Source organism: Cavia porcellus, unplaced genomic scaffold, assembly GCF_034190915.1.
Source record: "Cavia porcellus strain 051 isolate PalLab524CR breed Dunkin Hartley unplaced genomic scaffold, mCavPor4.1 scaffold_40, whole genome shotgun sequence".
In the NCBI taxonomy this organism is placed as follows: Eukaryota; Metazoa; Chordata; class Mammalia; order Rodentia; family Caviidae; genus Cavia; species Cavia porcellus.
In genome coordinates this window covers 7,583,811-7,596,937 of record NW_026947523.1, presented here as the reverse complement: position 1 = coordinate 7,596,937, position 13,127 = coordinate 7,583,811, and the positions used below count along the sequence as shown (strand labels likewise).

Genomic DNA, 13,127 nt, shown 5'->3' with positions numbered 1-13,127 from the left:
TTTTGACTGATGTTCCCCTATTCTGTTTTGCTGGATAGTATCAGGTTCGAAAGTTTAGGCATCAGCTGAGAAGATAATGAGATTCATTATAACGCCCATTCTCGTTGACGTTTATCTACTTTTGAAGACCTACAATGTCACCAATGTTTTGGTTTTGTCGGTTTTGTTCTTTACTATTTTGTTCAATTGTATTATAACTAATGATATAGGCAATTCTATTAGAGATAGCAGGAGGCATTATGGTAACCATTGATGATCACCTTGTATTATGTTTTTATATTATCTATTATGTCCACCCTTTTGACTTGACCGATTCTGTCCTGTTATGTCTCACTTGGTTTTACTCTCTTCCAAAAAAGCAATAAGAACCGTGGGAGCAATGAAACCCAAAATGTGTAATAGTCATTGTACAAAAGAGAGGAAAAGAAAGTGCTCTAAACTATATAACTGCATGTATATTTAAGTGTATAAGATAGAAAATGATATCACAGAGTTTTATTGGATCATTGAACAGAACTGTTTGCAGTATCATTGTTGGAATGTCCACTCTACAGGCTTTAATTTTGTGACTTGAACAATTATTTTTAAGATGGCAATATGTAATCCATTAACTAGTGATTTCCTACTGTTCATTTTTTTCTTCTGTAAATCTGTATAACTTGTACCCTTTCACTTTTTTTTTCTTTTCTCCTTAAATTAAAAAAAAAAAATTCTTACAGTGTTAGTGCAGGAGGCTTGAAATTTGAACCTGACGTGGCTGACACAGCCTTTAGTGAGCTTGATGCAAAGCACTAGTTGAGTATGTGCGCTACCATTGAGCTGCATCTGCAGCCCAAGGTAAAGAATTAGATCTCTTTGGAACTAGGGTATAGTCATAGAGGATAAATTAGACAGGCAAAACCCAAGGTGGAGCCAAGACGAGCAGAATCTGTTGCCTTAGTCCAGGCATATGAGGGAGGCCTAAACTAGTGAGATGATGTTAAGCAGGAATTGGATATTTTAGAAGTATGACTTGACATACATGCTTTGATACTAATTATATGACCAGATCAAGTAAAAGATCTGTTTACTTGAAATTAAGTAAACAGCCATTAATACTATTTTTAGTCCGCTGAGAATAAGCAGTGTATCATGTTGAAGTATTAGATGGCTTTGAACTTGTCAAACTTGCTCTGCTTGGAGTGCTCCAAAGATGAGATTGGGTAGGCTAATACTATTTCATCTGAGTATTAAAAAAGAGAATTGGTTATCTTTTTATGTTCAGTTGTTTTACTGCTGAAACAATAGACAGTGTAGGCCACTAGCTATGGCATTTCTAAATTATTATTCAAATCATTGTTTCATCTGAGTACATCGTAAACAACTTACTTACCCTTTCTGTTTTCTTTCTCATCATTACAGCCAAAGCACTGCAATAGTACCTCCTCAGACACAGAATGTACCATTGGTTTGACTCGGTTTCATGTGAATAAAGTACTATATTTTTGGAGGTATTACCAGGAAAGTGATAATCTTGGGTGCCCCAAGGGAAGGGAATTTAGTTTGAGGTCTGGTATAGGTATTATCAATAAAATTGATCAACTGTGATTTGAAACCATTAAATATACTGTTCCTGTACTCTTCACTTTAGTAAGGAAAATTGTAGCTGCACCCTATGTGAGCTGTGATTAGGACAAGAATTGGTTTACAGGTGAGGGAAGCTGAGATAGTTCTGGAAAATCTCCACTGTTACCTTGTTTCTTCATAATAGTACTTTCTGGTCACCTAAGAACAGGTTCTACATCTATTATAGACCTCTATCATTTCTCCCTGTGCCCTCTCTCCCTTCCAGAAACACAAATGTCAGGGGACAGATAATGAAAAAATTAAAAGGGTTGTAAAGTGCTGTGCTTTTTTTGTATTGGAGACAGTGCTGTGCTTTTTTGTTTTGTCTCTCTGTAATATAGACTGGCCTTGAACTCATGGGTGACCCTTCCGCCTCAGTCTCGTGAGTGCTGGGATTATAGGTACACACTACAACACCCAGCTAAATTTGCTGTGCTTTTAAGGTTATTTCTTTGAGTATTTACAAGTAAGAATATAAAGAATCTCCTGTTTGGGTGGGGTAGGGAGTGGTCTCAGGATCCCTTTATACTATGAATAACCATTAGGGGCCCTCTCCCCTAGGAACTCTTCCCCAGCTGGAGCTGACATAAGAATAGAGACACAGCCTGGTAGTGCAGGGTTTTTCAGAATACACGTTGTAATGTTAGTATGTTGCTGTGTTAGTTCCCTGAGGCTGCCATAATAAATCACTGCAGATTGGCAGTCCAGTACAACAAAAGTTTGTGCTGTCATGGTGCTGGAGGCCAAAGGTCCCAAATCAAGATGTCGGCAGGATGGTACCTCCTCTAAGGCTCTAGGGGACAACATATTCTTCGCTTCATTCAGCTTCCAGGAGCTGAATATGTCTCAGCGTTTGTTGGCTATGACATCACCACACCTGGCTTGTATTTCTTACCGTGTTTTTGTTTGTTCAATTTGTTCTTGAGACAACAACTCATTATGTAGTTCAGACTGCCTTGAACTTCTATGTAGCCTCATATTTGTAATGATCCTCCTGCCTCAGGCTCCCAAATGCTGGGATTACAGGTGTGCACCACCACGCCTGGCCTTACTGTGGATTTTGTCCAAAAAATGTTTGAAAGCTACTACTTAATATGAGTGCTTTACTTTTTTCCACAGGTAAATATATAGGTACACAAGAATTCTGTAACATGTCAAGACCACATCAATCCTAGAACTAAACTAGAACCAGCTCTTTTCTGCTATGCCATGATTTTTCAACTGTGCCTTCATTTTGAAAAAATTTTATTCATTTATTTGTTTGCTTATTTGTGGTATTGATGACTGAACTCAGTGTCTTCACACTGAGCTACATCTCCACCTCTTTATATTTTTTATTTTGAAATGGGGTTTCTGCTGAGTCACTTAAGTTGTCTAGGCTGGGCTTGAACTTGTGATGCTCCTGCGTCAGCCTTCTAGAGTACTGGGATTACAGTTGTGTGCTGCCATGTCTGTTTGTTTTTAAAAATAAATAAAAACGGTAGTATAATGAATTCCCATCTACCTGTGACTCACTTCAAGTTATTAACTCCATGACTAGTTTTATGTCATTAAAACCCTCATTCATCCTTTCCTCAATCCATCCACCCCCCTATTGTTTGGAGACAAATCCCAGGCTATGTCACTTTATCCTTAAATAATCACGTATATCTCTAAAAAGTAAGATTTTTTCCTTTTTAATATAACCATACCACCATTATACCTTAAAATAAAGTTCTTCTGTAACAACATCAAATACGCAGTCCCTCTGCAAGTTGTCAGTGGTTTCCTAAATGTAAATAGTGTATTTGTTTTACATTTTGTTGCTTAAGTCAGAATCCATATAAGACCCACATAATAAAACTGGTTAATTATAGTTTTAAGGTTTTCTTAATCTGTATCTTTCTCTTCCATTTCTCACCAATTCAGCCTGCCTTAAAGCTACATGTTGATGTATGAGCTGTTTCCCATAGTCTAGACTTGGTTGATTGCATCCTTATTGGTGTCATCTAGCAAGTTTCCCTGTCTTTTAAATTTCCATAAATTGTTTATCTCATGTTTGTTGAACTTAAAGTGTATGTACACAGGGTATATTCTCTAAAACATATTCTATAGGTTTTCTGTTGACCCACCTGGCAAGTATGAGGTCATGAGTTTGATCCCAGGTCCCCCCCTCCAAAAAAAAAAAAAACACCTGTTGAATTTTTTATCCATATTCTCATTTTTCATTTTGTGTATGTGTGTGTGGTACTAGGAATTGAACCCTGGGCCTTCACAAGTACATCCCTAGCCCATTTTTTATTTTGAGACAAGATCCCACTGAGTAAGTCCTCCAAGCTGAGGTCAAACTGGCAGTCCTCCTGTGTCAGCCTCACAGTACTGGGTTTACAGACAGGTAACCATGCCTGGCTCATTTTTCACCATTCTTAAATGTACTTTCATATGTCCTAGAGTGTTTTATGTTTTGCCTGTCTAAAAAAGCAATATTTTTTTCCAAAAATCTTCCATAAATTCAGTTGAGTTACATTTAAGACTCCTACCTCACAAATACTTATGCCATTATTTCATCCAGCATATTTCCTACCTACAGAAAGATTTGTCTTGATCTAGATGTAGCATATTCTCCCATTGTTCTGGTTGTCTGCTCCCAATGAAATTGTATGGCACTGATTATGTGGCCAGGATTATAGGCAGAAATTCTGCCAAGCAACCAAGTGAAAAAGCAAGTATGGAGACTGAAATTAAATAAACTTGAGTCTGAGTGTGGGCTTTCTAGTGCTGTATGACTTTGCACAAATTACTTCTTTTTTTTTTTTTTTTCACAAATTACTTCTGTCTGATCCCTCCTTTATAAAAATAATGCCTGCTTCTCATCACAGTTAAAAGTCTAAATGCTAGGGGCTGGGGATTTAGCTCAGCGGCATAAGCACCTGCCTTGCAAACAGGCGGTCGTGAGTTCAATCCCCGGTACTGATAAAAATGAAAAAGACCAAAAAAAAAGTCTAATTGCTGTGCTCTTTTCTGCAGCACATATACTAAAAAAAGTCGTAATTCCTTAGTTTACCATACGAAGTGTTTAGAGGCCTGACCCTTACTCAAACTCTCACTGCAGCAGCCCTGACCTGCTGGTGGAGTGGGCCACTGCTGCCTGCTGCGTTAGGATGGTGTCCTCTGTCTCCCGCCAGCCTGGCCTGTTCCATGTAGGTAGAGTTCAGGCTCACATACACACAGTGCCTGCTCTGCTGTGCTTCCCTCCTTCAGCTTTAATTCTGCTCTGGACAGGTACCACTTTCTGTCTTCCGCTCACACCTTTGTGTGCTTCTGTGTGTGCCTCAAAGTACCATCTTCCTCTTGTTCGTCATTGCCTCAATCTTGAGGCACGGTAATAGTCTGTGCTTTTAAAAACCCTTGTGTATGGGGACTGGAGTGGAGCTCAGTGGTACAGTGCTTGCCAGGCATGTGTAAGGCCCTGGCTTTGATCCCCAGCACTGAAAAACAATGCCTTGTATGTGAATTCTCTACTACATTCACCGTACGGTACTATTGTGCTCCATGTTTTCTCACCTCACCTAGACCAGTGGTGGTGAACCACATAGTGTTTTCAGTGAGGAGCCAGCAGCACACATGCCACAGGTTTGCCCCCTCTGCCCTAGACTGTGTCCCTGGAAGACTATAGCAAACAGTCTTGACAATCTTGCTTCCTGCTCAATGTGTTTCAATCATGTGCTCAATATATTTTTGTTAAATTAATACTAATAATGGTAACATTGTGTGCCAACTATAAGTAAACATTTTTTCATAGGTTATTTTATGTGCTATAATATTTCAAGGTTAAAGGAGATAGCATGGATATATTTTCTCCTTTATTATCAGTACCGGGGATTGAACTCACGACTGCCTGCTTGCAAGGCAGGTGCTTATGCTGCTGAGCTAAATCCCCAGCCCCCAATATATTTTCTCATACTTAACATATTCTTAATAAAACTGTGGCTTGTAGCTGGGCATGGTGACATGTTCCCATAATCCAACACTCTGGGAGGCTGAGGCAGGAGGATTGCCATGAGTTCAAGGCCAGCCTAGGCTATCTCAAATATAAGTAAGTAAATAAATAAATAAATAAAATTGTTAATTATCTTTGCCTAAATTTTAGGACACAGCCTTAGGTTACCTCCGAACTCCTCCTTGACTCCTCCTTTGTTTCTGTTTGTTCTTGCCTTCAGTTCTCACAGCTCCTTATTCAAAGTAGCAGATTCAAATGGTGAGCAAAGAGTCATCTCATTTCTGTTTTCTTAGGCTCAACACAGGCTGTGATGTGGCAGAAGGACCATAATAAATATTGAAAGAGGAGAAAAAGAGAGATGCTAACTTGTACTTTCTAAGTATTCAGGTGGCTGGAAAACTATGAAAACCCTAGGGCTTCTTACACCCTTCATTCATTTTCATCCTTTTATTCTTGCTTCAGGATGCGTGTGGTGTTTACAGCGAAGGTACTCCCTCCAGCCCATGCCCGAGAGGAGGGTTCCCCGCCGGTATTTGGGCCAGCCCAGCCCCTTCACACACCCTCATCTCCTCAGACCAGGTAATAGCTGACTTTCCTTTGCAGTGCTTTGTCTAGAACAGTGCTGAGTTAAAGTACTGTGTCCTAAAAGAAGTGTTTTAGAACCCTGCTGTCCTGTAGCTCCTCTAGCTATGTATAGCTGGGAGCCACCTGTAACTGTTATACGCTGATGTTGCTAGTGTGGTTGAGGAATTGGTTACTTTATATTATTTTAATTAATATAAATTTAAAGTTAAATAGCGACATTTGGCTACTGGTATTGAATTGATACCCAGTGTAGAACAATAAATATAATAAACCTTAAAATTCAAAATAACTACTGAAAGGTAAGTATTTCAGGATTTTTTAAAGAAAAGTTCTATTACTATAAAGGTAGGTAATAGTTTCCAGAACTATATTCTAACTATTGATTATGAACTACTTTGTTAGAAAACATTTTTTTTTTTTTTTTTTTTTTGTACCGGGGATCAAACTCATGACTGTACTCTTGCAAGGCAGGCATGCCTTTGCTGCTGAGCTAAATCCCCGGCTTAGAAGATATTTTTAAAAACATTGTCTTTGTGAAGATGTTAACTGTTTGTTTCAAAATTTTGTGTAAGAAAAATATTTCTATATAAAGTAAGATTTCCAGATCTGTTTGTCATCACTTTGAGTGGTGGCCATATCAGCTGATAAAGATTATATGAAAATTGACAAAGGTTTATTTATTTCATTAATTTTTTTCTGCTATAGAGTCTCGGGGTTGCTGCTAGAAACTACAACATTACTTTTGTTCAAATTAAAGCCCAAAGGTGTTTTTGTTTGTTTTTAAAAGCATACTTCATGGGCCAGGGATTTAGCTCAGTAGCATAAGTGCTTGCCTAGCAAGTAGAAGGTCATGAGTTTGATCCCTGTTACCAAAAAATAAATAAATAAATAAATAAAATAAAAATATACTTCAGAGATGAACAATGGGAAATGAATATCATCCCAAAGACATAGATTAGGGTCAAACCTATGCTTTAGACAGAAAAAAGTCAGGTTTCTGGGGAAAGCTGATTGATTATTCCCTCTGCCTCAAGAAGGTAAATTTGTTGTTTACTATCTAGGCATATTATTAACAATATAAATTGCCTTTAGAAATATATTGCTCTTTCACTGTCTCCACTCAGTGAGTGATACCAGTATGTGTCTCAGTGAGGGCTTCCTGTTGCTGATTCTTCATCAGACTGGAATTCCTGCTGGGAAGTCGGCTGAGACTCAGAAAATGCAACTCACCACTGAAACACACAAGAAATCAGAGTTTTTCAAAGCTGTAAGGTAAGCTATTAAGCAAGCCCAATTGTCATTGATTAAAGTATGTCTCTATCCTAAGAATATTTACTAGTAGTCTTTATTAAAGAAAGAAAACAAAGAATTAATACTATGTTTTACCAGCTTTGAAAATTATTGATTTCTTGTGGTGAGATACTTTTATATGGTGAGCTGCATTTTCTAAGCCTTGAACCTAGTAATCATATTGTGAAGATAATGGGCTGTGCTTATAGACTGCTTTGCTGATTGCTTTATGTGCATGTTGAATGTATTTTTTAAAAGAATGTAGGTAGTTAAAAAAAAAAAAAAAAGGAATGTAGGTAGTTAGGTGTGGTATAACATTCCTAAAAGGCTGAGAAAGAGGATCACAAAAAGGACATTCTATCTCAAGATGAAATTTTTAAAAGGGCTGAAATATAATTCATTGTGTATGGCCTAGGTTCAACCCCCAGTACCACAAAAAAAATGCAGATGAATATACACACGTGTTCGTGTGTGCATGTATATGACACTGGACACGAAGGCCTGTCTCAAATTCACTCTCTTAGATAAGAGAATTTGAATAAGAAAAGATAGATGTAGATGGGAGTTTTGAAGCAGACTACCAAGTGAACCTTTAAATATATGGGTTTTAGGAAAAAAGGTTCCAAAATAGTCTTTTGCCTTTCTCCATCTAGAAGTTTGGCAATATCAAAATGATTGTGAAAGGGAGAGCAGTATACATTTTAAGAAAAATTAACAGGCATATAATACATACCTTAAAAATCTTCTGCTCAAGTCAGTGTGTTACTTTGTAGTATAAAATTATTTCATCTGTTACTTGATTTACTTCAAAATAAAGGTTTTGCCAGGTGCTATGGCACACGCTTGTGATCCCAGCACCCAGGAGGCTAAGCCAGGATGATTGCTGAGAGTTGGAGGACAGCCTGAGCTACATAGCAAGACTATGTCTCAAAAAAAGAAAGGGCGGGAAGTAAAACAGTATTAAGATATGTTATATAATGGACTTCTATCCCTTTTGTCCATTAAGTTCTTTGTGTGTGTGTGTGTGTGTGTGTGTGTGTGTGTGTGTGCTGGGGATTGAACTCAGGACCTTGCGCTGCCCAGCAGGTGCTTGTGCTGCTGAGCTAAACCTCCACCCCTCCATTAAAGATGTGTTATGTACATGTACCAACTCTCCACTGTGTAATTATCATATACCAATTAAAAGGGGTGGGGTTATGTAATCCTTTCTATCAGGACTTGTCTCATATACCTAGAATCATTTCTTAGTTTTCTTTCATTTATAGCAGTGGACAGGTTTGTTGGGAAGATAACAAAATACCACTATATGATGTGAATTTAACAATGTTTTCTCTGTTTACCTTTTTGCCTCTGTCATGAAATACAGCAGCAGAGATAATAGTGATTGCTACATATAATACAGTCATACGTCAGAGCTATGTTCTAAGAAATGTACTGTTAAAACCCAATGTATTAATTATTCTAACTCTCCTACTAACCTGTTTTGAAACTGTCATTTTAATTTTTTTTTCCTCTTAAAAATTAAAAAAAATAGAAATACATTTTTAGGCAGTTTTGTCGTTATGCAAACATCATAGAATGTGCTTACAAACTAAGAATGCTGTGACTTGACCAGCTCATATAATCTTGGGACCAATATCATATGTACAGTCCGGTATTGACCAAAATGTCATTATGCACCATGTGGCATATATTTTAAATGATTCACAGATAAGTTCTAGAGTATGTTATAGACAGTAATTCCCAGATTGTCATTCCTTAAAAGTTTCAAAATCAAGGCCAGATGTGGTGGTGGGCACCAGTATTCCCAGGTACTGGAGAAGCTGAGGCAAGAATATTGAGAGTTCAAGGCTAACCTAGACAACCTAATAATATCCTGTGTCAAAAAAAAGCTTCAAGGGGCTGAGGATTTAGCTCAGTGGCATAAGCGCCTGCCTTGGAAGCAGGCAGTCGTGAGTTTGATCCCTGGTACCGATAAAAAACGAAACAGACAAAAAAAAAAACTTCAAAATCTATTATGTACCCTTCTTTCAATATTTTCATTATAGGATCCGGGGATTTAGCTCAGCGCCATAAGCGCCTGCCTGGCAAGCATGAGGTTGTGAGTTTGATCCCTGGTGCCAAAAAAAAAAAAACCATTTTCATTGTAGCTCTCCCACAGAGAAGAGGAGCATTTTTAAAAACTAAGTTGTAAAACATGGTTGATATTAATAATACCTGCGTCTTAAGCTGGGCATAGTAGTGCATGTCTGTCATCCCAGTACCTTTGAAGGCGGAGGCAGGAAGATCACCACAAATTTAAGGCCAGCTTGGGCTGTCTGGTAACATCGAGGCCAACTATATAGTGAGATCCTGTCTCAAAAAAATAAATCTGAAAGTTGAAGACCTTATTTTGGTAGTGATCAGATTTTCATACTGTTTAAAATATTAAAAATTTATGTTCAAGAAATGACAGAAATTAAAAAGGATTTGAATCTATACCTTTAGAGAAACTTCGTATTAGGCCCTGACAGATCTGCTGCATCAGAATCTCAAGGGCAGAGGACTTAAAACAGACTTCTCACTGTTTTCCCTTGTGCATCACTGACTGGGTACTTTCAGGATACTTTTTATAGACACATCTGATGGGTAGAGTAGTGGACTAAGGTTTCATGCTCCAAAACTGGTCATGGAAGGCACACCAGGACTCAAGGCTGAGGCAGGAGGATAGCCAGGAAGTGGAGGCCAGCCTGGGCTATATACGGAGTTCAAGGCTAGCCTGAACTGCATAGTGAGAACCTACCCGCCTATCCAAAAATAGTTTTGTATTCTATAGTTTTTTAACTCCAAGGTATACTTTTTGCACTAACATTGCACCACAAAATCTGTTTTTTTAAGTCACATATTCTCTTTTCTTGCCCCTGGTATAGCTATATATTTTTAAAACCCTGTATATCCATAATGACAATGTTTTTAGCTTATCTCCTGAGTTGAACTTTAATGCAGAACAAAAACTACACTGTCCACACACACACTTATATATACATTTATAGATGAATAAACCTATGCTCCTTACCTATATGTTGGCTGTCCATTTCAGGATACATTATACTGATGAGTAACACATAGAAAAAATTTTTTTGATACTGGGGAACAAGTCCAGGGTCATTAGACTTGAGTTACACCCCCAGTGGCTTTTTATGTTTTATTTTGCACAGTATCTCTAAATTGCCCAGACTGGCCTCAAATTTGTAGTGATCCTCCTACCTCGGCCCCCTGAGGACTGAGATAACAACATGTGCCACCACATCTGTTTGAAATAAAGATTAAGATTCACTTCCAAAAAAAAAAAAAAAAAAAAAGATTCACTTCCAGATATAAATAGGGAACCTTCTGAAGAACCAAGTGAACTGGGTATGGTAGCACACACCTATAATCCCAGCGTTTGGGAGGCTGAGGCAAGAGGACTGCTGTGAGTTCAAGGCCAGCCTAGGCTATGTGGTAAGTGCGAGTCCAGTCTGAGCAATACACTTAAGACTTCTGTCTAAAAAAAAGTACTAAGTAACAGTATAAAGCTCCTAAATAGCTTAAATAGCCACTTGAGACTCATGTTATATAACAAAGCCAGATTTTCCAGTGCATCTATACAGATAATTATTCTCAAGTGAATTGTGGATATCCGTGTTAATTTTACTCTTCCAAGGTTTTACCTGGTTTTGGGTTATCAGGATGAGAAACTTGTAAATATAAATTCTTTATATGGTAATAATTAGAGCTAATACATATACATATATAGTGCTTACAGTCCTAAGTATTACATTAACTTCTTTTTTTTTTAATCAGTCCTGGGGATTGAACTCACGACCACGCGCTTGTAAGGCAGGCACTTATGCCGCTGAGCTAAATCCCCAGCCCCCTTCCATTCACTTCTTTAATCCTCCTAACATCTTTGTGAAGTGGGTGCTGTTGTCACCTCCATTTTATAGATAACGAAACAGCTCACAGAGAAGTTTGGGAACTCAAGTCTGACTCAGACTATGCACTGTGACACTGAACTGCATACACTCAGACCCAGCACCCATACTGTCAATCACAGTATGGTGCATAACATCTTTGCCCACTCCCACCCTCAATAGTGGGCTCTGAACCCAGTGCCTTTCCACTGAGCTGCATCCCCAGCCCTTTTTTATTTTTTTATTTTGATGTATAGTCTTGCTGAGTTGTGTAGGGTGACCTCAACCTTGCCATCTCCTGCCTCAGCTTCCTAGAGTTGCAACCTGCACCACCAATTCTAGCCTATTATATTTTTTGTTAAGATGAAAACGAACTGGGAGAAGCCTTATATAAAAGTTACTTCACGTTTAGAAAGTTGTATACATTTTCCTAATAAGGTAAAATTTATTGTAGTAAATTGCACAGATCTTAAATACACAATTTGGTGAGTTTTACCAGAGGTATACAGCAGTCTAACCTCAAGCCTAATCAAGGTATAGAACATTTCTGTCACCCCGGAAAGTTCCTTCATGCTTCCTTTCGAGATCATTTTGCCTATTCTTGATATCCTGTAAGTGAGTCATTTAGACTCATACAGTATGTGCCTTTTCTGTCTACTTTGTTTTGCTCAATACATGCAAATTAAATCTACTTTCAGTATTTGGGCATTCCTTCTTTTTTCAAAGAGATCTAATGTTTTACATTAGAAAGAAATACCTTTTTTTCACTATTCTCTGACTATACAGTTATAGATGAACTTATGAACTACTTTACTGTAGTTCATATTGTAAGATGAATATTAGACAGTTCTTTTTGGAATCAGACCATAGTAAAACTCTAATCCAGTTAATTTCCAAAAATGTATAAAATATATACCTAGAGCCAGGAGTGGTGACTCACACCTTGTAATCCCAGCATTTGGGAGGCTGAGGCAGGAGGATCATTGTGAGTTCAAGACCAGCCTAGGCGACAAAGTGAGCTCAAGGCCAGCTTGAACTGCATAGAGAGACCATCTCAAAAAGACTAAAAAGTAAAAAATAAAATGACATACGTACCTAGATTATAGCAAAAATCTGCATATTTCTATCCATTTTTAATCATTGACTTTCTTTTCGGGGTTTTCTGCTTGGATGACAAAATATGAAGAGCATTCTTCTTGCTGTCTTGAGACTCAACCCTACGTGCCCTGGCAGAGCTTTGCTTTTTGGCTTCACTCCTCCGTAATTGACTGTGAGGCATTATGGTCCGCAATATATGGTTGACTTTGTAGCTTTCGATTGGTTAAATAGACTTGTTAATATATCCCCTGTATCCTTGATTAGGCAAGAGGAAATACTGCCTTTATTTGTGAATACTTTATAATTTGACAGAGTGCCAGAATGTCCTATTAGATACTGTTTTATCAGCAGAAATTCAGACTAGCTTGACTATAATGGTTAGTTCTATGATCAAAGGCCACTGCAACTGTAAAGTTGAAAATTTATAATTTAGCACTTTTTTTTTCCTTCTTTCAAATGAAAAAGTTCCTTTTCCCTGGAGAGTTTTTCTGTTGTTCTGTAAAATTATTACTTTGATATTTTGAACATTGGAAAGCATTTAGTTAAAGATCAATCCAAAGTGTTAATAATTAGAAAGCTTGAGAAAATAAGCTGGTGTTTTAAATATTTCTCATACTCATTTAGATGAAATTGGATAT

The 13,127-nt window shown here is 37.8% G+C and overlaps 1 protein-coding gene across 6 annotated transcripts in view; it reads left to right on the top strand.

Annotated features, from left to right (window-relative positions):
• Positions 1–13,127, top strand: part of Xpnpep3 (X-prolyl aminopeptidase 3) — a 57,720-nt gene that overhangs the window by 10,437 nt on the left and 34,156 nt on the right. For 3 of the 6 annotated variants that reach the window (XM_003470380.5, XM_063243676.1, XM_063243675.1), the window contains exon 2: positions 6,047–6,163. In XM_003470380.5, the coding sequence (XP_003470428.3) occupies positions 6,047–6,163 (117 nt within the window). Of the gene's footprint in view, positions 1–6,046; positions 6,164–7,293; positions 7,442–13,127 lie in introns of those variants that run through there. The other 3 variants (XM_063243677.1, XM_063243679.1, XM_063243678.1) reach the window with 3 other exon arrangements.